We start from the raw sequence: 26,030 nt of genomic DNA on the forward strand, positions 1-26,030 counted from the left end.
CCTGTATATGTATCCCACTTTCTAACTAATAAATTGTTCCATTTTAAGAGGATAAGTAAAAATTTCAGCATGATGTTGCTCAAAGATATTTACACAACAAAAAAATTCAAACAATTGCAAAATTTATATGTGTTACAAATCAGCTGAGAGATCATAAACATAGTGTAAATATATAAGGTATACCCTCTCTAAGTGTAGAAAAGCTACCAGTAAAAGTTGATAGGACAAGGTCACTGGGCAAGATAACTTAGAGAGAGCAGACTAAGAACATGAAAATAATAGGCATGTCTGTAGCAAACTACATATTATCTCAATACACTACCATAAAAAAATTTAAAAAAAAAAGAAGAAAGAGTTCACAAAAAAAAAAAGCACACGTAACTACTAGACTGAAGGAATCAAATTTGGTAAAGAAAGTTGGCATATGCAATATGGAAAGAAGTAGTATAAAAATCTGACATAGAAGCAACCTAAAGAAAAATGAGAAAAAGTGTAAATAAAGATGTATAAAACCACCCTAACAGTTATTAAAGAGCAAGAAGTTGTCTTGAAAATTATACTAAGACCTACTGTGAAATCACTACTAGAAATGAAATATACAACTCAAATACCGTTAAAGGAAGCAGAAAAGGAGAAAAGGAACAAAATAAAAGGAATTAATAAAATAGGAATGGCTTTACAATATAACAGCAGTGAAATAAAAAGATGTTTCACTGAGAAAGTAGAATGTATTATATCAGCAATGAATAAAAATGTCTGACATACTTAATCCTTCCTAACTTTTCAGAAGGTCTGCCTCAGCAGGAATACTTACAAAAATAATAAAGGCCTCGTAAAAATGCCTATTGTCAAAGAGAATACATATTTTGATCACGACAGGAAAACAGCCTATAAACAGACTAGATGAAAGGAATCTAGGACTTACTACATGAAGGCATAAGGTGAAAATTTTTTTGGAATTGCATACCCTGATTTGGTAACTGTATTACCAAAACATTGATGAATACTGAGCAAAGCGACAAAAATTGCTGAGATGAAAGGCCAAATTCTTGTGAAAACAGGAAAAGAGCTGCACACACACCTCAGCTAAACACTGACGAAGGCTGTCTGCAGCTATCAGATGGCTGTGGAAACTTATTAGAAGGCACCTAGTTACAGTATTAAGTAGGTTTCTGATAGATGCTAATGGGGTGTCTACATTACTGCAGGCGTGCTGAGACTCAGGCAGGAGGTGCAGCCTGGCCACGTCTCCAGAGCAGAGCTGGACACCAGGATGGATGGAGGAGCAGCATTGCCTGGCTGGCTGGACCCTTCCCAGGAGAGAGGATGGGATGCTCAGGTATCATTCTGCCTAGCCACCATATTAGAAGGTTTCCATTCTCCAAGACATGCATTAAGAAAGACTTTCCCAGATTATCACATTACTTCTTACTATTAATTCTATTAAGACACCCACAATGGCTAACTCAATTTCAGTTGTCAGTCCCTTTGGCCTCTTTTGGATAGATACTCTTAAAAGTGACTTCGAGGAACTACCTCAGGCTTCTGTTCAGGACAGACAGCCCTGCTTTTACCACCTGCACAAGGAACTTGAAGAAATGCACCTTAATGTACTAAAAGTAAATGCACTAAATGTGACAGACAGCAACTCTGCAATGACAGACTTTTTCACCTCTAAATTTAATAACAATGTTGTGCCCAAGGCTTTTTTTTTTTTTTTTTTTTAATACCTTTGTAATCTGTCTAAAGAAAGAAACAAACAATTGGTTTGATTATATTTACAGGCAACTAAAACACTGTAAGTATGATTGTGCTTAAAAGATGCAAATAAATCTTGAGGGATTTAACACAAAATCATTATTTTGTAGTGTTCAAGTACATCATTTACTGTACAAATTCTCATCTGAAAAGCTGACATTTGGAGAACTGTAAACGTTTTCATCCGTCAGAAGAAAAGAATAAGTATTTTTGCTTGGCTTCTGTTTATTTCTGCATATGGGGCTGCTATATATTTTTGATAATTTACAATATTAATTATGAAAATCTAAGTCCATCAGTTTATCTAATCATTATGTGTACTTTCTTCTCCCAGAAAGCTGTTTTTTCCAAGTAACTTCAATTAAAATATTACTAATCAGAAATTTTCTCTGCTGTCTTTTACTACAAAATCCAGTGGCCATCAGCAAAGCAGGATCAAACCAGAGTTCACACAGAAAATACAAACTGAAATAACCTCTTCTGATCAAGGTATCTCTAGGAACACAGGAAAATAATTAAAACAGGGCCTTAAACCCTCTCGTGGTTTATGTGACTGAACTACAACATCTTCCTGTGCATTTAACCTATTCCTGACACTTACCTTCACAGAAACAATGCCCAGGCAATCTTTTCAGCATGGTTTTTATGTTACCCCAAATATGTTTTTTATGTCAACCCCCAAATGTTGTATCAAGCAATCTCCTGTTTCAGAAAAGCCAACCACTAGAATTGTCAAATCAAGTTTCCTCTGAATGTTATGCAAACTGCTACTTACAATCCGAGGTTTGAAGGGTGGCTTGATTTTCCTTTGTTCTAGAAGAACCCAGTCAATTTCCTTGAAAAAGGGATGCTGCTTAATTGCATCTTCCCCGTTCTGGGATGCCACACAGCCAAGCCGCTTATTGGGGTTTTTTGTCATGAACTACAGGGAGGGGGAAGGGGAAAAAAGGAAAAAGTTAAAACATGAATGGCAATGACTGGAAACTATTTGCAGTTCAGTTGTACATTCTGATTCTTAATGCCCAGTTTTTAGGAACAGTTGCCTTTCAGAAGGTTACTTTTTCTGTAAGAGCAATAAGGATGCCCCTCCAAATATCAGAGGTTCCAGCCTAACTAGAAGATTGAGAGACTCTGAAGTGTAAATTTCCTGCAAAAAGCTCTTTCAGCTGATTGCTGGAACCTCTTAGTTTCATCTGGCTGAGAGTTCTATGGGAACAGATTCTCTTTCAGCATTTCTAGTTCCAGTTTTGGCTAAAAATACAAAAGGAAAAAAAGAAAATATTATACCCTCCAGAGATTCTTACAAATAGGTGGTCAGAATAGCTCTTATTTTATGTTATCTTATTTTATGTTATTTGTGCTATCTTAAATATTAATTTGAGGAATAGGGGCTATATAGTATTATGCTTACTGTTGTTTCTTTTCTTTGGGTATGTAGGTTGCAGAATAATACATTCCATCCAAGCAGACACATAAAAAGCCATAACTTCCTTTCTAATTTCTAGGATTTTATTCTAAGGCAACTAAGAACCTGCAGCTATGTGAATTATACGTGTTGTGTCTGTTCATTTCAGAAAATCCATGGTGGGATCCATACCAACAGAAAGCTTCCCTTGAGAAACTCTGTGATGTAACTTGCACCTTCCCATTTATCTTTAGTATACTGTCACCAGTAGCAGCTGGAACCAAGTGGTCTCCTTTAATGTAATGCCAGAATTTCTCACTTTTAAACACTTATTACTTTTCAGCAGAAACCTGCACAGCCAGTGAAGGACACTGACATCAAATGATGGAAGCTGATAATATTTTTGATGATTTTGCTCTGTTATTTCTTCCTACTTTTATCAGCAACTGCTCTACTAATTTTCTAATCCATGTGGACAGAGTCCTTGCTATTCAAGTAGCAATGAACACTGCTTTTATACATACACCCACACTCATATTATAGAATTATCCCAAGCTTTGCTACAACTTCATATTCAACCATTATTATAACACTTTTTAAATTTTAAGAAAAGTATAAAAATGAAACAAAATGCAAAATGTTATAATTGGTCAGTGCCTTTAGGTACCGCGTCATACTATACATCTGTAGAAAAAAATAACTTGCAGAAAAAAAAAAATCACTATAATGCATACCCTTGATTTAGTACTCCAGTTATTAAATAAGTAGCTACTGAAGCCCTTAAGATGGTCTTAGGCAGTCAGATCAACCATCCACAGCAGAATATCCTAGCTATCTTTTTAAAGAGGTAACAGATCAGCAAGGCAATTCTTTCTGTAATTTCTGACATACACACACTGCTCCAAAGATGATCCTTCTCTTTGGTCTGGTGTTCAACTGCTCTGAAAGTTCTTTTGCAATGGACAAGTTATATCTAAACTACAGGCCATGCTGTCTATTGGCAGGAGAAACAAAGGTTTTGGAAAGGATTAATGTGCTTTAGTGAGGTCTCTTGGAAAACCACAAAACACATTCCTACATTCCTCTGCTTTATTTCACCTTCAGGACAGGAGTGAGCAGGCCAGGAACTAGTAGCCACACATTCTGTAAAAACAGAACTGCAGGATATGCTTTTTTTACCATATGATCCAGGTATCAAAGAAGTAAAATCTGATCCTCGTATTTGTCAACCTCTATCTTTTTTGAGGCAGAGGCAGAGAAACATTAGAACACATCATTTTCAGAAAGTTGAGGATGTGAAAATATGAGCAGTTAGTACAATTTAGTGCTTCACCAGCTTCATGAAACTGGGAAACTGATGATGAGGGAGAATAAACATACGAATGAATACTTAAAAGAAACATACAGAATTATCATATGCAAATATGATTAAATAACCTCAAACTTCTGAAGTGGACATTTGATTCTATAACTTTTATCCCCTGCGATAAACACTGATTTTTTTCACCTTCCTTTTCTGAAGCACAAGCTGACATTTATTCCCAGTTATCAACAGCATCAACAATGCAAATGTCAGGGCAGAGACAGCTGTTAACTGTACTGTGCTGATGAGATGGTTGCCAATGGAGCTGACAGCCACAGCTCTTACGTGTTGCCTTTCTATTTTCCCATATTGAGGCAGGAACCTCCTTTTATGAAGAGAAAAGCCTTTTAAAGATTAGAGTTTTTACTGATTTAAATGACAACACAACAAAAGGTTGCTGAGACAGCAATTCACCTTGTGGCCCTAATCAAGGATCACGAGGCTCCCAAAATTTTACCTCTTGACATAAAAGGCACAGATTAAAAATAGAGTGCTGCTGCTGTGCCCAGGGATCTCTGTCATCTGGGTGCACACAGAACACACACTGCAGACACAGGCTCTCTCTATTGCTTGCAAAGACACACAGAGCTAATTTCAATGATGAATTGTTTTCCTTACCAGACAGGAAAGAATTTTAAATAGCAATTCCTGTCAATACACAGAAACAGGACTTAAAAGATCTGTGGGATTTCATGGGACAAGCAACATGCTGCCTTGTAGTACTGAGCTGTAAAATTATCGTCCTAAGTGCTTTGCTGGAAATAACAGGAAAATTGTTCCTTCAGAAAATAAGAAAACATTGTTACTTAATAGAAGAGAACATCATCTTATTAAACTTTCCTTTCATGCTGTTTGGAGGAGTGTAAAAATACGGTTTCTAAAGCATATAACCCACGTTTCAAGCACAATGTGAGGAAACGAAGTGTTCCAAAGTTAATCCCCTGCTACCATTCAGCAGTAAAATACGTAGACGCCTCTTTCTTTCCTCTGTTTTTCCTGTTCTTCATTTAACAGAATGCAGACAGGATCAGATGGAGAACACAAATTTCAAACATTTCACGCCATAGCTGCATAAGTAGCAGGTTGCTAAATGTAAGGAAACATTTCCTTTTTATGGTGTAAGCTGGCATAGCTCAATTAAATTCTATCATTTTCTGTGAGTGAAGACACCTTGCCCTATGAGGAATAATCTGTTATCGTCGTGTAAACCTATTGAATGGATACAACTTCTTGTTAAGGATTTTAGTGACATTAAGAATTAACTTTAGACAACAGTGTAAAACAGAAAAAGCTAGAACTCCAGCAAAATATAAATCATCCCAACTTAGCAAAATGTTGCCCCAGGAAAATAGCCTTACAAAAAATTATAGCAAATTCAGCTTTAAAAAAAAACCTGAGGGTTTGACTCCCTTGAACTTATATTCACAAAAATGCATAGTTTACACCTGCATCCCAATTCTGTGTCTGCATTTTTATGTGGTTAATAAATGTCATGTATAGTGTTAACAGAAATCTCACTATTTACACTACAAATGAAATTAAGACTAAGGCTCTGACTGTCAAATCTGTTTCTTCCTTTCCTCTCTGAAACAAACACCTTCTTCTAATAGTTACAATGGCTCTTGTGCTACACACTTAACCAGGAGTTATCAGTTAACTTTCCCCTCCAACAAATGTTTCCAAGATTCACAATAATAGAGAGGTCAGTTAACATAGATTCACTGAAGGAATTTACATAGATTTCCTGTGGATGGCAAAGGGACAGATTTTACACTACAGAAATTCTCCCAGACTTCAGTGAAATTCGATGCAAATATGAGCACTGACAACAATCCTTTCTCTACAACACTTCAAAATAAACCCTGAACCTTGGATGTCAGCCTGAATTCTCATGTCCATACATTTTAATTGCTGAACTGAAAAATAACAAGTCATTCCCCCATCATATGGGGGAATATAAGAATATGTATAAAGTTCAGCTTATAAATCCTTCATGCTCTCACTACAGTTAACAAAGCAAAAAATACTCCAGCAAATGATTCAGAAAGGTTAACTTTGACTTGTGCTTTGAATCATCTGCTAGAGCATCTCTAAACTATTATGTGCTTGAGGATATGAAGATCAAGGTAAGTATTTCTGCAGAATGTGTTGCCTGTCCACTTGTGTTAAAATCAGAATTTGTTCAAGTTTTATACAAAATTTCAAAATGTGAACCTGTATGAAGATCTCTGCTGGACTTTACACTGCCAGCTGATCTCTTAATTGAAAGTCTCCTTTTTTCACACGCTGAAAGAAAATTAGAATTGGAAAGGTAGAAATTTTCCATTTCCAAAGAAAGTAGAAAAATGGAATAAAAAAATAAGTTATCTTTGGGTTTTCAAGATATGGTGTTTGGAATACTGCATCTCTTGCTTTTTTTCTTTGTTGCTTTTTTCTTTTAGGATGATACTGGCACAGAAGAAAGCATTTATGTAAACGTAACTTTAATGAAGTAAGCCTGAATTTAGAGAGGTAGTCTAAAAAATGAAGTTGCACAGTGTCACACTTTGATTAAAAAATTGTGGCATTTGGTGACACACATTTCTGTCAAGTCATTGCTCATTTAAACACTCCAAACAGGGCAGAAAGATTACACTAAAGTAAGACTGCTTATCAAAGTGTTATGCAAACAATAAAAAAGATGATGCAGCTACAAATAAAGGGCTTTCAACCCATCCTGACGACAGGGGAAGAAAGGCAGAGGGACAGGAAATTTTTAAGTGGATTAAATAAAACCACTGTTTCTTTAATTACGTAGTGCTTCTTCCACTGTAGTGGAACATGCAGCATATAAAGTGTCAAAGTGATAGCACAGTTCTAGTTGGTTGGGTTTTCCCTGAAACTTGAATCTGTGGTACACAGATTTATACAGTGTACAACTGCGTGGAATAAAAACATTTTGTTCCTTTCCCACAAGCAGTGTAATTTATCCCAGGCCCCATTATCCTAACAGTGGCACTCTGAACTGTGCTTGAACTCCCAGCGGTGACTGCTCTCAACAACTTGCAGCAAATTCAATTTTAATTAAGGAAAAAACCCCTCAAAAACAATAATAAAAAACCCCAAGCCAACCCACGAAGAGGAGGAGGAAAGCAAGTAACAGAAGACTCACTGCTTTTAAAATGCTGACAGCTTCCTTACTGAGCCAGACTGGATACAAGACATCATCATGAAGGATGGATTCAAAGAGATCATCTTCATTGTCAGCTTCAAAGGGGGGTTGCCCAGCCATCATTTCATACATGAGAACACCCAGAGCCCACCAGTCTACTGAGGGGCCATATTCCAACTCCTGTAGGATCTGGTATAGAAAAACAGATTGGATTGAGTAGAGAAGTTAGACAACACTACTGGATGCACATCTGCTGTTTTATACACCACTAAGACAAAATCCCACAATGATTTTGGTAACAGTAGGCACAGTTTCTTACCCATTCAATTTGCACTAACACAGCTAAGTGTCAACGTGTAATTATTCTCAGAAGTACTGACTGAGTTTATCAGTCCCCTGAGTAAAAGAGTATGCTCACGAGCAAAAGGGCTGTATATCCTTCCAGATTGTTTAAAGCAGGTCACGCTATAGGGGAAAAAAAAGATCACATATACAAACCAGACTGGTGGAAAATGTGAAACATTTCCTCATCTCAATCTTGAACAAAACAAACTGAACCAGCCTGTAATGCTGCAGTCATCTCAGAGATTTATCCTAGTCTTTTAGGTAGGGTTGAAGGAAGCCAAAAGCATTTTTGTTCAAGTTCTTTTTACAGCATTAAAACACTGTACAATAACTGGCTGAAGGACTCACTTGAATTGCTTCTGCTTTCAGAAAATCTGGCTATAACTTTTCACATGGCACAAGTTCAGCCTTGTAGCAAATACCTTTAGCAGGGAGTAGTAGGGTTAGCATTATGGAGTTTTATTGTACTTGGTGCTACAGAACTAGTGTACAAGAAACAGGTCTGATTCTTGGTTCCTCCCCACTGAAAAGAAACTTGCTTGGCTGCAATGTTTCAGCATGACAGGGGACAAGGGAAAGTCCTGTTTAAGGACTGCCTTAAAACGGGAACAACTCCACTACCTGCTTAAACAAGCCTGTTACAGTCAGAAGCCTTGTAGAGAACTGCATGAGCTTAGTGCTGTGTTTGAACATCACAACCAATATAAAACCAAATTTAGCCCTAGCATAAATACAGAAATGAGTTTAACATTTCAATGCAGGTCTGGAACCCAACTGAACTCTTAGATGAATGGCTACCGTACTATATAGACACTATAGACACTAATTATAGAAAATTGTGCTCTTCAAAAGTGTATTTTTCAATTGTTTTGGGCACTCTGAAACTGATATTGCTACAGAAAAGTAAATGCAAACAAACCATCATGCAAGAGAAATAGAAGCAGGAGACAAATTTCCGCAATTAAGATGGCAAAGTGGAAGCCTGAGTTACTGAATTCAGTGAGACCAAGATTCCATGTAAAAGTTCCTTGAAATTTATTATTGCTTTGTCTTCAGTAATAATTTTCAAAGACTTTGCCAAAAGACTCGATTAGTATCCTGAATCAGAAAAGAATCCACAGAAAACCAAACCCATCACACTGGCGTTTGTTTTAGTGCCAGAGTAAGTTTCAAACTCCATAAAACACACATTTATGTTATGATAGTCTCAAGATGAGGCTACCAAAGCCTGATAGCCATGAACACTAACAATATGGATTTCTAGTTTATTATCTCTAACAAATAATAAAGTACAACTTTTCCCTGCTGCAAATCTATGGTTCATGAAGGACAAACATATGAAACTTTTACATTAAATCAGCACACTGAATCTTCAGTGGAAAGATACATGTTATTAACCAAACTGAGCAGACAACATCTGACTAGCTGAATAACTGTATAATATTGACTTTTTTTAGGCACTGGGAAATCTATCTCATAAAATTAAAATTTAGGATATGTAAATCAAGAATGATTTTCAGTAATTCCTTTTAACCAATGAATGTCTTTAAATTATTTTGGATGTTGCCAATTAATATGCAGCACCCATATGAAAAGTTCCTATTTTACTACGAAAGTCTATACTTTCTGTTCTTCCATCTGATGAGAAGTACCACAAAAACATTATGTTTCACACACAGATAGCTTAAAGAAAGGAAAATCATTATAAACTCACAAAAAACATAGGCAAAAGTATACCAAACATACTGTCTCTTCCACATGAACCTCCCCCTCTAAGACTCATGAAACACTGAAAACATTTTTATAACTACTAAAGAACAGTGCAGGCAGTACTTAGGAACACCTAGAACCTTAAAGGTTAGAAAGTGCCTTCACAATGATGCTCTCACAGAAGTGGGAGTAGGGAGAAGAATCTGATTAATTTCAGGGAATAAATAACAGAAAAAAACCCATGCTTTGCCACTCCTGTCAGCATGAGACGCTGCTTGAGAGGAGTAACCAGTTTCTACAAGATTACCCAGGAAAACTGTGTCGCATTATAGTCTTCATCTTCTATTTTCAGCTACATGGAAAAAGTGTCCAAAATTACACATGTAACGGTGTGATAAATTATTATATCTGTATTTTAGTGCAGTTTTAAAAAAATACCTCTGGAGCTATATAGTCAGGTGTGCCACAAAAGGTTGTGGTGGTCACTCCATTCAGAATCCCTTCTTTGCACATCCCAAAGTCAGCCAGTTTACAGTGGCCTTCTGCATCCAGAAGAATATTGTCCAGTTTCAGGTCCCTGAAACAAAAAGGCACAAAATGACATCAACATTCCCATAGTAGTCTAGAGAGAGGGTGATCAGGCATTGGAATGGGCTGCCCAGGGAAGTGGTGGATTCTCCATCCCTGGAGGTTTTTAAGGTGAGACTGATGTGGCACTCGGTGCCATGGTCAGGTGTTGGATTTGATGATCTCAGAGGTCCTTTCCAACCCAGCTGATTCTGTGATTCTATGATTCTAGCCCCCAAATTTGATAATATACTCTTGAATTTCATAATGAAATACAGAATATGACAAATAAATGATCCACTGAGAAATCACCCTTCACATGTACATGACAAGTTGATAGCACCAAATAGTCACTAAATGGACCTGGTTAAAGGCAGTAAGGTAGAAGGCAATGATAAACCTTTACTCTCTCTTCAGTTGCATGAAAACACAGCTGTATTCAAGACAGAATTGTAAATGTATGGAAAAGATCTATCTTTTTAGCTACAAATCTAATATTCTGTCAATGTGAAATAGGTCAACAATGTCTAGTGAAGTCATTCTCCATTTTTGCATTCGCACAATGTAAGGAGTACCAGTTTACCCACACTTTTATCATATGGGCTCAATTAATAAATACTTTCAAACTTGTATTACTTTCAATTGGATTCTTAATTCACACCAGTAATTCAAAGTTCAGATTGCCATAAGAGGAGTAAAAATCTATGCTTTCATCTTCAGGAGCATTATTTCCTGCAGTTTAAACCTGCTCAAAAAAAATCTCACAGGAATATTTTGCACTTATTGCTAAACAACACAGCATCTGTCTCTTGATCCCTTGTCTTTGTGTCAAAACCACAAAATTTTTCAGTTATTAAATTTTGCAAGGTCAAAAAGAGGTTGAGAAAGGGATATCCACCTTTCCTGTGTTGCCCTCTGCACACTTTCTAAATATACCATTGATGGCTATCACATGTTCCCACACAATGGATGCTAGGGACCATTTAACTTACCTGCCCCTTGTCTTAGACTAAACTATAAAATGGTCTGGAAGGTCAATGCATAAAAGAACTCTCATTTGTATGAAGCAAGCCACACAATTAAAAACATTTTCTCATGTATAAATAATAAAGCACACATAAAAGAGCACCTTTAATATTGCATGAACAGTTTTATTTTTATACTCCTTTCCTGGCTTTAGGTACCTCTGCTGTGTAGTAAAAAGAGACAGTAAATAAATGAAAGCATTGGAAATACGAGAACACACAGAGGTGAAAAACAAAAGAAAAGCACACGTCCCTAGGTGACTCTTTGTGGACACTTCCTGATTAGAACTTCTTTCTTACAGGAATCTGAGAAATTTCCATAGGTAAAAAAAAAAAAAAAAGAAAAAAAAGTTTGTAGGCAAATCAGACAGAAGAATAAAATTCCATGCCAGCTTCTGTAAACAAATTCCAAAACCTAGGAAAAGATACAGATTTTGGGTTTTTTTTGTAAAAATCCTCTATGCCAACAAAGCGAGTGAGGGATGAAAAGTCTACACCTTATTTTGAGGATTTTTTTCAGAGAAATGCTTCCCTGTGAGCCACAGACCCCAGCACAGTAACGTGGTGGAAGTATTTACACAAATTAACTGATTACATGGAGTAGACTATGTATTTTATTATTTCTTAAAGTCATCCTCTTTATGAGCTTCTATACAACCCAAGATGTAGCTCGCTACAACATAATCCTCTATATCTAACCATTTAACTCCTCAAATAACCACTTCTTCCCATCTCTAGAAAGGGGTTTGCAAGAATTGTCCAACATTACATAAGGGCAAACAGATATAAAGAGCTCTGTGTCTCACAAAGAAGTCAAATAATCAAAATAAAGTTCCACACTTCAAAACTAATGTGTCTTTCTAATACGGCTTTTCCAGTGAATCAGAAGTGCTACAATGAAAATACAAAAAAGACAAAAAAAGTCTTAATCTGCATTAAGATTATGTAGAATGTGACCAAGTAGAGCAATAGGATAGGAGAAGGAATACCCTTGTGGCTTTTAACCTTCCAAACACAGTGTTATCTTGGTTCTTCCTAAGATAAGGAAGAACAGAAGCTGGATTTCAAAAAGTCAAGATGTTCAGATAAAGAAAGCAAAGTATAATCATATTTGAAGAAATCTTGGAACCTCTTCCAGCCACCATCTCAACAGACTGTTAGGAAGAAAGTCATAATACATATAATTATAATAGGGACTGATGAAAACTGGATTCACCTTAATTTGAAGTGGTAAGAGGTCATCATAACACTCTTAAATTTTGTCTTAACTCTGATCCCAGAAGAAGGACTTCCTCAGTGCAGTCAGGCTACACACCAGAGCTTTTAAAGCCTAAAATTGTTTGTTTCATTTAATTTCATCCATATGTTAGCCACAGAGCTGAATGGAGATATAGTTGGTAACCAAAGAAACTCTCAAGCTAAGAGAAATCTCAGACATACTAAAACACTAACAGTAAGCCACCAGTAATGGAGAAGGATGCTCACCATGGCCTTAATTTCCTTAGAGGTTTGTATAAAATACAGCAATAAAAAAATAATCTGAAGGTGGAAAAAGAGAATGAACAAAATGAACAAAGAGAAAACAGGAAGAGCCTAAATATTAAAACCTAAGTACCTGTACAACAGTGAAATTTTATGCCTATTTGTAAAAAGCTTGTTGATTTAACTTACTTACCATTTACCAAACTATAATCCTACTTGGCAGAAGAAAAACATCTGTGACCCCTTTATTGGGTCAAACCAAAGCACTGAACCCTATAAGCTTCTTCAAAACTCTGTTGGGGGAACTAAGGACATCAGCTTAATTACTGACACAATATAATGAAACTGAATGCCTGTAGATTTTTATTATCACAAATACAAACTGCATCAAAGTTGCAAAGAAATATGGAAGAGGCTAAAACAACAGCATTAAAGTACAGATGAGAGGTTAAAAGGTAAGCTGGGAATCTGCCAAAGTTTCAAATTCAGAGTTAGTCTGCAAGATGATCATAGACTGTAAAAGTGCTCGCACTGAAAAGCATTCAAAACCATTCTGACAACTTACAGTTGCAAGGAAAAAAAAAACCCCAATAAACAAACAACAAAAGAAACCCCCACAACTAAAAAACCTCAACAAAATAACATAACATCAAACCCCCAACAAGCCCCTCTAATTATGCATCTTTGGAAAAAGGGACCTGAGTTAACTAACTAAATGTAAAATAATAGGTAACATACTATTAAAAAACACACAGGAAAAATCTAAGAGAAAGCAGACAGAAATGAGGAAATAAATGAAAAAGTAACAGAAAAAAAAGAGTTGTCAAAGAAGCTTGTCTTTCCAGAGCAGCAGTGTCACTGAAAAAAACCTCAAAGTTTTAGTTTATGATCTATATCTCCCCAAAATTGTTGTAAGAAACAGACAGCTCAAAAAATAAACAGTTATTCATATCCAGAATGTATTTTAATTGTCTGAACAGAAGGATCCATTCTGATTCTTTCTGTCTTTTAGTTGGTTCCTGGTATTAGCATCAGTTTTCTGCCTCTAAATCAGTGCATACCAAATATTACAGTATCAGATAGCTCAAAGACAAAAAGTCTAGTAAATTCTTCTTTTTCTCATTTTGCATTCTCTTTGTAGGAACTAAGCAAGTAATCTGTATCTAACAAAATCAGTTCCTACAACCTGAGTAATTGCAAGCAACTGCAAACAATCTAACCAGTTAGGCCAGGAAAATGCCCAGATTGGATGAATGCCGTAATGCTACACTGAGCTATGTCTCTCTTTTGTTTGTTTGCCAAGATACTTTGTAAAGTCAGTTCAGGTGATCGAACAGTCACTCGCATAATTTTTTTTTTTAACAGGTTTTTTCCTTTCTCAGAAAGCATTAAAAAGAAATTTAAGCTTTAGTTTCTATTTATGGATAACTGCCAGCATTGCAGTCACCTCAGAAGCTGGAATGATTGGCAGAATCTCAAGAAAGAATTAGGATTATAACTATAAGGTTTGTGCAAGTCAGAACAGAAGAGCTGGCTGACAGCAGGTAACCTGCAAGAAAACTTCCAGAATGCTCATGTCTTCATCCCCAAGTCAATGCCATGAGACTCTGACTGCCCTCTTTTGTCACAAATACTCAGTGGATAAAGACTTCACAGAACTGGGTTCTTAAATCTGACTCCCAACAGTAGCCAGAAAGATAAGTGCCTTGTGTGTGTCCCTATGTGTCACACGTGTTATAGATAATTTTCTTGTTGAAAGTAAGGCAATTAAACAGTCAAGATGGGTTTTGACCAACAAAATCAGAAACTCTGCCAAACATTACTAACAGTAACCTTTGAACACGGTAAACATTAGTGACTAAATAAATCCATATTTGAAGAACAAGCTCAAGTAGCTAAGAAACATGATCACATGCTTGTTTAAGCCATCACTTTTACAATGAAATATCTCCACAGCATCTGCCTCTTCTCTGACTGCTGAATGAGTAACAAAAAGAGAAAGCATATACCTTTTGGAATATAGATCGGCATGAAAGGTAATGATTCTTATTATACAAATAGGAATAATTAACATATAATAACAAACAAGAATATTTCTTTATAGAGGGGAAGGTCAGTGAAGGATTACTGTACCTTACTAAATTTCTATAGAACTTCAAAGAGGAAAGATTCAAAAGCAACACAAGCCTAAACTACATAGCTGAACAACCATCAAAGAAGCTGATTTTTTTTTTCTTTTTTGTGACTTTCAACTGCAGTAAGCCCTTTCAATTGTGAATTTGCCATTGTTCCTCTGCATGGGAAAATCACATGCTCTATGTAGGCTTTAAATAGACTGGAGAAACCACAGAAGGTAAGAGGAAAACTGCCCCAAAAAAAAGCATGGACAACCATCAGAACCATTCTCTACCAGTTATTCAAAGTCATAAAATGAAGGCAATATGCTCATTATATCAATTGATGATTTCAATCAGTAAGTTGAGTATGTTTTTTCTAACAAATTAAGGCAAGACTTCTATTTTTCAAATTACTCAGTGGTACCCAAATTACTTTTGAGATAAAGATGCTCAGCTGCAACAACAGGTTTCTCCTGTACCAAGCACAAACTTACTCTTTGCAATAATTTTAATGTTGCATTTTCAACACAAATTTCAGTCACAAGCAATAAACATCCCAGAAGTGGATTATTTGTACCATACTGTCTGAAATGGTATTTTCTGGAAGACTGACAAATTCACCAAATCTTTGTCTCAGTTCTTCAAGCACACTGTGTCCTCAAACTACTGATAACTAATGGTCTCATTTCCAGTCTCAGTAAGATGGAATTATAAATGGAGCTGCCCAGAAAACAGAAAGAAATATCAACAATTGTAATGGTTGATATTAGCTTCTTTAGTGATTAGCTCTCACAAACTTAATCTATAACTTCCCAGAATACATAAGTTGGTAATACAACTTTTTACCATGTAAGAAATTGTATAGGAAAGAAGGTTCCCATATTTTCAGATGTTAGTCAGCATGCAAGCAATAATAGGAGTGTCATGGTATGTCAGGTTCTACCAGTTAATATGACTCCCCCCATCTGCAGAATAATAGGACACACTCTAGACTGCTGATGCTTGAGTGGATTTATGACAGTAGGGCAGTTTTTGTTATTGGGAGGGAGTAGGGATAAGCCTGAGTGAGTCTAGGTGAGTAAAAATAAATCCAGTAATTACTTAAGACAGAGAAACTCTAAGGCTTTCCGATAAACACAGGCAAAACTTCCAAGATCTTCAACAACAACAAAACCCAGCAGAACCATCTTTTTCTCACTGCTATTGCACTTTGACTTCTTTGTCACTGTTACATTGCTTAGTATTATCAAAGGTTAAAGACATTAACTGTTGCAAAAACCATAAGCAGAGATGTACACATCAGTGGGAAATGCAGAATTTTAATGTGATCATAGAATCACTCTCTGTCAGGCATGTTTACTTCTAAAAAGACACACATTTACTTTCCTCCTATAAGATGTCCATCACTCTCCCATTTGCGCCGATACCTTGTGGACTGAGGAAGTGGCAGAGATTGGAGGAGGGATGTAGCAAAAGGCAGTTTGCTATCTACTCAAGGACATCAGAGGGAGACAAAGACATGACTGCTATCTGTGGCTCAGTCAACCCTAGATGTTACAAGGCAGAAGTATGGCTTGCACAATGCCTACCATCATTGGCTCTAGCAATGTCTGCCATTGAGAAAATTTTGAGGTCAGTGAAATCCCAAGATAGAAGGGATAAACCAACTATTTACTGATGTCTTAATGACATATAGAGCAAAGGTTTAATGTTCTTTCCAGTTGCTTTTTACATGCACATCACACTGCTTTATAAACCTCATCTGTTCATGACCCCTGCCTGGGAAGGAAGAATTTTCAGCAAGCCTGAGGCAGGAATGGGATGCAGCACTACAACTGTGACTCTTGATTTAGCCTACTGCCAATGTCCTGATTTACACAAGATTTGTTTTGGATCCTAGTGGCAATTCGTCCCTGCCATGGCCCAGAGACCTGCATGTTTTTTTACTAAGAATTGCAATGAATGGAGCTGGCTTCATATTAGATTAGGGCTATGATACAGGACAAAAAATTTGGTTCACTAACTTGCAGGTAAACTAGATAGCAAATATTTTTTTCATTTTATAAGACTTAGGATTTTACAAACCAGTTTTGTTTCATGCTGGGTGAAAACACAGACTGTCCAATGCTTTTTGTTGAAGTAGCGTACAGATAGGCAATGGGGTGGTGCTGAGGAAAGTGTCCTTACCCTGGAGACCAGCTCTGAACCAAGGCTGAGCTGCCTGGTTGTCCTATCCCCCTGTGCATGAGTTCCCTGATGTTAAGGTTACTAACTCTTCTAGGGTTTTCTTCTTTCTTTCTTACCATCTCCACCCTAGTTAAAAACACAATTTTCTAACTTTCTTCTTGAATATTTTTTCTTTTTTAATCCCATGTGTTAAGTCAACACTAAATATGTAATGTGATAAACCCCATCCTTGCTGACACCCTGGTGATCCCATTGAAGACAATAAAGGTCCCTGGGCTTAGCCATACTCTGCTCTGTGAGGTTCAATGCTTCATGCTCTTATTTTTATATCTCAAATAACATAAAAATAAGATTAAATATTATAACAATAGATTAGGTGGAGCACACACTAAAAGTGCCTACTATGTATGTCTATAATCCTTTTAAGAAAAACAATACTAAATCATTATTTGATAAAACAACTTGATGAAAGACAGTGAAAGGATGGTGTGAAGCTAGAAAATCTTGTCAGATCAAGTTTCAAGAATTCAATTCTGAAAAAATTATACCAAAAAAAGAAAGCAAATTTATCAGCAGACATACTAATTAAGTTTGGATCTATTCAGAAGTTTTTCTTTGCAAAACAAAAGCAATGTTGTGGGTTTTCTTCTCGGTGATCTCAGCAGGTAGGATGACAAAGTCACTGTCATTTGAGCAGCAATGGAACACAAATGACTCCAACACAAAGAAAAAAGTTCTCAGGTTTCAGGCACACTGTTACTGTGGCTAACCAAAAGGACTGAAATTGTTTTCATCTCCTTCCTATTTTTGAGTGAAGCTACCTTACACAGAATAGAAAAGCATACATCCAGCAAACGCACGTCTATCCAGGTAGCTTTTTGCATTTCTGTAGCAGGTCTCATTTGGCTACCTTAGCAATGAAGCCGTGTAACACTTAATAATGCATAAGAATATATTATTGCCTTATAAAGATAATAGGAAAGACAGAATAAAAGGTTATATTGTAATTAACCACAATTCCATCAATTTGAAAAATTTATCTTAAACAAAGAGGTAACTAGATTTCTGAAACATTTTTCTCTTGTTTTAGGGTAGTTCTCTTCCATGCATTTAGCAGGATTCTGACCAAGATTTATCCCACCAGACATCAGAGTTCAAGTCAGGTACCATGGTTTGCCCCAGGCTCCCTCCATGGCCATCTCCACAGATATCTCTGGGCAGCCGAGTCACAAAATGCATAGCTTCCTAGAGAAGCTTTCCAGAGAAACCTACTTGTCTCCATCTCCAGGACAAGCAGGATCCTGACTTGGATGCTTCAGTTGCAATCCTGAAGTTAGGTGAGATGAATCCTGAGACTTTGTGCATATTCATTATAAGCTGTTTTCTGTCTTACAGGGAGATATTTCTTTCAAACAAGTTGTAAAACTTCAATTTTTGTAGGAGAAAGTCAAATAAAAGCATATTTAAAAAAAAGACCAGCATTCATTTGTCTTGTTATTCATGGTGGAATTGCCACACACAGTTTGCTAGGCTTTGAAGTTATGCCCTGTAGTAATTCTTAATTTTTCTCACTTATGTCACATGGAACTCTCCTGACAGCAAAAAATCCCAACGTGCATAACCATCAAACAGCCAGACATTTAATTGCTCTACTTGGACACACCAATACACCCAACACACCAAATAAAGGGCTCCAAAGAATTATTATTTTACATTGTTTAACACACATAGAAAGAGCATTCTAAAAAAGAAAAAAAAAAAAAAAAAAAAAATAAGGAAAACAACAGAAGAAAAGCTGCTACTGTAATCAGCCATGATTGAAGGCATTTCCTGTATTTTGCTATCAAACCAGCTGTTTTTTCCATTGCATACTAAATGAACTTTAGTAAGGTCAAGACACCAGAGAAAAACAGGATCAGAATATTTTTAATCAACTAAACTACTTTAGTCTCTCTCTTTCAGATGTTTAGTTTTGGATTTCATCCCACATCTCCATTTTTTTCCCTTAAATCATAGATGCATAAACCAGGTAATTTTGGATTTCTGATTTAGATAGTTGTTTTCAATGGCATTTAACTTGTTAGCCTTACACTTCCTCCAGCCTAAAGGTCAATCAACCTCATGATGTGCAACAATACCAGTATTATTTTAGTATATGATATAAGTCCAACAGAGAAGATGGGTTTTCATTCACAGTTACAATACTGTGCCAAAAACTTCCCTCAGCTGGCAGCCTAGCATTTTGCCTATTACGATCAAGTCTAAGTTTTGAAATCACTATTAAACAAAAGTTAAAGCTACAATAGCATAAATTAATTTGATCCAATCTTCTGTGTTGCTATCCTGCTGCCACACTAAATACACAGTTTTAAGGTATGCAGCATTCCTGTTCTGGACAAAAAGTCCTTCATTTTTCCATGAATGCCATATGACATTCCACGACATTCTTCTACACGTAACACGTGTCGACACCTCCCTTAGAAATTACCATTTCCAAGTGTGTTGTTGGCTTGGCAAGGGGAAAATCATACCATGTTTTCCCAGCAGACACTAAGAAAACCCTGTGCTTTGGTCCAGATCTGTTACATAAAGGAGAAGCCCAGCATGCCTGAGCACTGTGATAAGACTGAAAGCTGACTCATCATGCAACCTTGTTATCTATGTCCTGAAGACAGATGCACACAGTAGAAGCTACTGAGTGCTAGCAGATGGCCTCCAAAGCTCACCTAAACTCCTGTTCTCCCTTGCCTCACACCCCTTCTCTAGGCTCAAAACTTTAGCAAACATTCTCTTTTAAATTCAGCTGAGGTAGTTTATCAAAAGGAAACTAATGGCACATAAATCCCTGCTTTTCAGACAAGGGACCAGAGCTTCAGCATACACAAAGATGAGAACACACAGTGAAGATGATGAGCTCTTAAAATACTAACTGCTTGTAAAAGGCAGCACAACCTTTTATGCCCTCAATAATGCTTCTTTCGAGCTTCTACCAAGAACAGACAGAACCACCATTAGATTCAGGGAAAAATAAAAAAAACATGGCAATTCCGTGAACCTACTTTATAACTTGAATTGGTGAATTGGTCTTTTTCTTTCCTTTCTTTGAGTAAATCTATACACTTCATATATTATTAAAGAGATGGCAATCACAACATGGTGCATACAGTAAAATGCCCAAACCCAAGCGATTAGGAGTATATCCTGAGCAAGCCATTAACGTGCCAGCATGAGCTGACATTCCAGTGCCTTTTCTGTACTAGCCAAGGCCCTTTGCAGCTTTATGATGCCCAGAAAGTGGAGAAGGGCTGCTGTGAGTTTTTACATACACTGTTTCTTTTTATAAAAAAGCAAATTTATCAGAATTCTCTTCCCTATGTTCCCAAGGGTATCTTTAGACAGGGAACAAACACAGCTCCTAGCAGTAAGCAGACTCCTGTTAAAGCTCCATATCATGTTTCCATGGTGAAAAATGCTTTCTTAGTCAGAAAAAAACCTCTGCAATGAACTTTTGTACAGACACTGATTTTTTCCAACCTCACTTTGGTCTCAGTTCAACCTCTTGGGTCTTTTTATGGAAAGTCTTTCCACAGAGTAGTGCATGTAATATTACACAGAACGGACAAAACAAATTATATAGACTAAATGAAGTGATGTAGTTCAGCAGGAATGTTGCTTCCAACACAATGTTTGCTTATATGGAATCATTAGAAGACAGATTTTAATAATTTCTGCTTCTATTCTGATTTCAGTAGCACAGTTCACATGCCTAAACATCTTTTTACACAGTCATGGAGTCTAAACTTGGGAAGGGCATGTAGGGTCTTAAAAACCTTTTCTAACACTGACGTATTATTCATCAAGAATCACACCACCAGCAGTCAACATCAGTTTAACAGATTTCTGCAGAAATTCTTTTAAAAACAGTGAGTTACATCTATTCTTTTTTAGCCTTCTAAAAGCATTCTGTGATATAGATAGATTTGTCTGTTTCATAATTATGTACGTTTATCTATTTTCTACTATGTTTGATGGAAGATTACTGCAGTGGAGAGTTTCTGGCAAAATCAAGAAGAATTACTATTAGTCTAGAAAGTATGAAGATTCCTAAAAAAAAAGGGATTTGCTTGCCCTTCTATGCTGGTCTATACATAAAAGAAACTCGTAATGCTGCTTCCAGACAGAGGTCATAGGAGCCTGTGCTTTCTACTGATGGTTCCTACTCCAAATCTTGCACTGATATCTAACTAAAAAGAATTATACGTGTTAGTGCAGAGAAATATATTTTACAATATATTATTTTAAAATTACGATTGTGAAGCAAAATCCAATAGTTTTCACCTCCAAACTTGGCCAGAAACCTGCACAAACATTCCTAGAGAAACTTCTCTTGTGCATGAATTTTCAGCTCTAAAACTGTTCAAATGTAGCTCCTTCAGCCTTTCCTGATCTCTTCCAGACAACACAGGCTTGGGAATGCTACTTTGGGTGTAGTGCCAACATATAATATCATCAGTTAATATCTACTTATACAAAGCACCCCACTATTTTTAAATAATAAGAATGCTGGGGAAAGATGATTCAAGGGTTACTCCCATGAAATAAAACATGGCATGGCTTAGGAAATTTACAGTGCATTCACTTTTGCCAGCACCAGGGCTGGCAGAGAGCACTATACCAATTTACCTTCCACTGTCAAGACACAGGGGATACAGAGAAGAGCCTGAAAGTCCAGCCCAAATGAAAAAAAGAGAGATGTTTTGAATACAAAATTTGGGAGACCAAAACATGATTTTAATCTCTAACATTTGGTACCTACTGAGTAGCCACCATATGTAAATACTGACTTTGGTAGGATTATAATGTAAGTTATTGACCAAAATGGGCTGTTCTTGAAAAATTTTGTCAAAATCAGAAAAGAATATTTTGAGCCTGAGGAATTATCTTTAACTTCTTTGTGCCCAGACACTAAACTCTAATCACTAAACTCTATGCTCTGACAAGATCTGAAATTATCCCTTGAAACATCCAGATAGATACATGGGCAAAAACTAGAAAGAAACCTAGGTATACAGCTTACAAAAAAAATTTTTCATAAAATTTCATTAAAATATAATTTTCAATAGAGTCTCTTTGCATTCTTCTAACAGCCTTAGATAGAGTGAAATTTAATTTCATTATAAAATTTCTTTGCTTTCCTACTGTCAGAAAAAACCTTTTACTGTAAAAGAGAACAATGTTTGTTAAAGAACCAATCTTTTACACACCAGATAGAAGCCTCTATACACCCATGTCATTACATTTACATTTACATTACATAAATGTGCCACGTAATCACATTTATAACATATTTTATTATATAGTCTCACATTCTGAAATCCAAATAAAAATGCATGAACAAATCTCTGATAAGGATTATCAAAACACTTTTAAACCAAAATGGGAGATAAGTTGCAGAAGTCATGCTATATCCCAGAGACATATATTAGATGTATTAAACTCAAACAACCCTGAAACAAGTGTGGGTATTAGTCTCCATAGTGAATTAGTACAACTGAGTTCAGACTTGAATAGTACTATAAATTAATTATTAAGGGGTAATATAACACAATTCTCAACCCATGCCCAGACTTCAAATGGTGAAATGAAGTAATCCATTAGCAATGATACAGTTCAGTGTTTTACTAAAAACATCCCTTTACATCATCTCTTCCACTTTCTTTCATACCCTCATGCTACCATCACTATAATTAGGCAAATATAACCGTGTTTGAATGCTTTTTAAATGGCTCCAATAAAATAAGGTGTATAAAAAGTAAACCCCATTTTCTATGGAAGGATTTTTGGATTTTAGCCTAAACATTTCGGATTGGGTTTATGCAAGTCAATTATCTTGGCCTAAGAGTACTCATACCTGAGTCAGCAGAGAAAAGGCTGTAGATGCAAAACTTATATCAGATTTTTTATAGAATTCCCTATAGCTTTATAAGCTGTAGATCACTAATGTCAGTTAATGTTTTGTTGCTATTACCACACAGACAATTTGCAGGATGCTGTTTCAAAATTTGTTCTGACTTCTGCTCACGGACAGAACAACTTCTTCCTACTCTGCAGATATTTTAAAAATCACAGCCAAATCCTTTTCCTCTTGGGTCATTCACAGAAAACTAGAACCCTTGTCCTACTGCATTTGCAAGTGTATCACTCACTATGACCTCATGAAGCCTGACAAATTATCCCCTCCTTTTTCTTCTGTGAATTTTCAATATATGAGAAGACAACATGCCTGAACTCCAGTGCTGTATAAAGGGTTTCTCTCACCTCCACTGTGAACATTTCTTGCTCAGTGCCTGTGGAAACCAGCCCAAAGGGTTCTGGCAGAGGCAGCTTCAATCAGCTTGCAAAGGACTGCTTTCAGCTTCTTGCCAAGGGGTTTACTGCTGACCTGCTCCCTACTTTCCCCATTCACAGTCTGAGGATCCCCTTATGTTGTCAGGTATTCAAAGACTTTATACAAATGAGAATCAGGACTTCTTTATAATAGTTATGGCCCCTTGAGACCTATTACAGATTATCAGCAAATGAACTGGCACACATCTGGTATGCTTTTTTATGCTCTCAGTACACAGTACCATGAACATTTGCTGTCCTCTTATTGGTGGTTAAGTTTAGGCAAATATGTACTCAGGCAGTTTCTTAAGTGCACATTATTTTTGTTCTACAAGTACTTCTTTAGAACTGTTTCAGATTTATTGATGTTTGGAAGCTTTTAAATATCCATTACCCACTTAATTGACCATAGCAATTCCTTCTGACTCATTGTTTGTATTTGTTGTAATATATTTAGCCATTTTTCTAAATGTGTGCTAATAGACCATAGGATCTCCCTTGGAAACTATAATAAATAAAATAAATACCTGGTGAAGTGCTTCAATGTTTATTTATCCCTACTTAATTTTATCCTTAATATTCTTGTTTTCTATGCATGTTCCTCAGTTCAGGTTATTCATCACCAAGCTTTCCTAGGCATTTTTTTTTTTAGGGCACTGATTCTGTATTATTCAGTTTCATACCAAGGTGCACCCATGCTAGATGCTCTATTGGTTATCTCCTGTTGAAAGCACCCCATCGTCCCCTCCCCTTGAAGGGGCAATCACATGTCCTAAGAATGGAATACCTTGTGAAGAGTCCTTTTACTTATGCCACTGTCAAATCCACAATACAAAATGTACACAGCTGTATATGCTATTTGCATTTGGTATGATTTGAAGAACAGTATTCTCCATGACATTTATACATCAGCAAAAGGAAATCAGTTTGGAGGAAACAAGTACATGTATGTAAGTATTGGCATTACTTCTGACCTCTCCCATTTATTTTTTTCCTCTCTCTTTGCTGTTTTGCAAGACTGACTACAGGAAATAAATTCTAAAAGCAAGAGACAAACGAATCACAGAATGGTAGGGGTTTGAAGGGAACTTTGGAGATCACCTAGTCCAACTCCCCTGCTAGAACAGGATGCCCTAGAGCAGATTCCACAGGAACACATCCAGGTGGGTTGAATGTCTCCAGGGATGGGGACTCCACAACCACCCTGGACAATTTTTTCCAGTTCTCTGTTACCTTCAGAGTACAAAGTATTTTCTCATATTCAGGTTAAATCTCCTGTGTGCCAATTTGTGACCACTGTCCCTTGTCCTGTCACTGGACACCACAGAGAAGAGTCTGGTCACGTCCTATTGACACCCACCCTTTAGATAAAATTGATGAGGTCCACCCTCAACCTCCTTTTCTCCAAGCCAAACAGGTCAAGATTTTTTAGCCTTTCCTTGTACAGCAGATGCTCCAGTCCCTTGATCATCTTAGTGGTCCTATGCTGGACTCTCTCCAGTAGTTCCTTGTCCTTCTTGAAAGGGGGAGGGCAGGATGGCACACAAAACTCCAGATGAGGCCTTACTAGGGCAGAGGGGGAGGATAACCTCCCTTGACCCACTGGCCACACTCTTCCTAATGCACCCCAGGATAGCACTGGCCCTCTTGGCTTCAAGGGATCATTGCTGGCTCATGGTGAGCTTGTTGACCAAGATAACTCCCACGTCTCTTTCCTCAGAGCTGCTTCCCAGAAGGTCAATCCCTAACCTGTACTTGCCCTTGTTAAACTTCATTAGATTTCTTCCCACTCAGCTCTACAACCTGTCCAGGTCACACTGGATGGCAGCACAGCCTTCTGCCATGTCAGCCACCCCTCCCAGTTTTGCATCATCAGTGAACTTGCTAATGATACACTCTGTCCTCTATATTTGTCCAGGTCATTGATTAATATGTTAAACAGGACTGGACCCATTCCTGACCCCTGAGGAACACCACCAGCTGGACTCAGCCCCACTGACCACAACTCTCTGGGCTCTGTCCTTCATCCAGTTCCCAACCCATCTCACTACACACAACTGTCCAATCCACACTTGTCAAGTTTGGTTGTGAGGTACGGTATTTCAAATTAAAAAAAATCATTATAACCCCAACATAAGTGGTCTCGGGGGATCAAAATTCGATTTGGTGGTGGCAGGAGAGTGTCCATCAGTCACTGTGTGTATCAGCTGTGAAGATACCACATGAACTCCCACCTCAGTATAAGCTGACCTTGGCCTCACCGTCCTGCCTGCTTTGCTCTGCTCCACATCTTCCTGGTCTAAATGTACTCAACACTGCTGAGATGATGAAAGCAATGGATTCTGACACTGTCTGTTGCTCTGGGAAGCTGCTTAAAATGCTGGCAGCAAAGGAGAGGGGCCGGCATTACTTCTGGTATGAGACAGTGAGCTAAGTGACTTGTTACTGGCTTTGTTACACCTCACCTCTCTGCTCATTTTCAGCACAGTCATGGCCACCTGATCCATTTTGTTCCACTTTCTGATTCCCCTTG

At 37.1% G+C, this 26,030-nt stretch overlaps 1 protein-coding gene across 1 annotated transcript in view; it reads right to left on the reverse strand.

Annotated features, from left to right (window-relative positions):
* Positions 1 to 26,030, reverse strand: part of PRKCE (protein kinase C epsilon) — a 282,369-nt gene that overhangs the window by 18,087 nt on the left and 238,252 nt on the right. Inside the window, exons 12-14 of the mRNA XM_071739442.1 lie at positions 10,171 to 10,309; positions 7,678 to 7,866; positions 2,534 to 2,680 (exon numbers count right to left, since the gene is read on the reverse strand). Coding sequence (XP_071595543.1) covers positions 2,534 to 2,680; positions 7,678 to 7,866; positions 10,171 to 10,309 — 475 coding nt within the window. The remainder of the gene's footprint in view (positions 1 to 2,533; positions 2,681 to 7,677; positions 7,867 to 10,170; positions 10,310 to 26,030) is intronic.

The sequence above is a fragment of the Heliangelus exortis genome, chromosome 3 (assembly GCF_036169615.1).
Source record: "Heliangelus exortis chromosome 3, bHelExo1.hap1, whole genome shotgun sequence".
NCBI lineage: Eukaryota > Metazoa > Chordata > Aves > Apodiformes > Trochilidae > Heliangelus > Heliangelus exortis.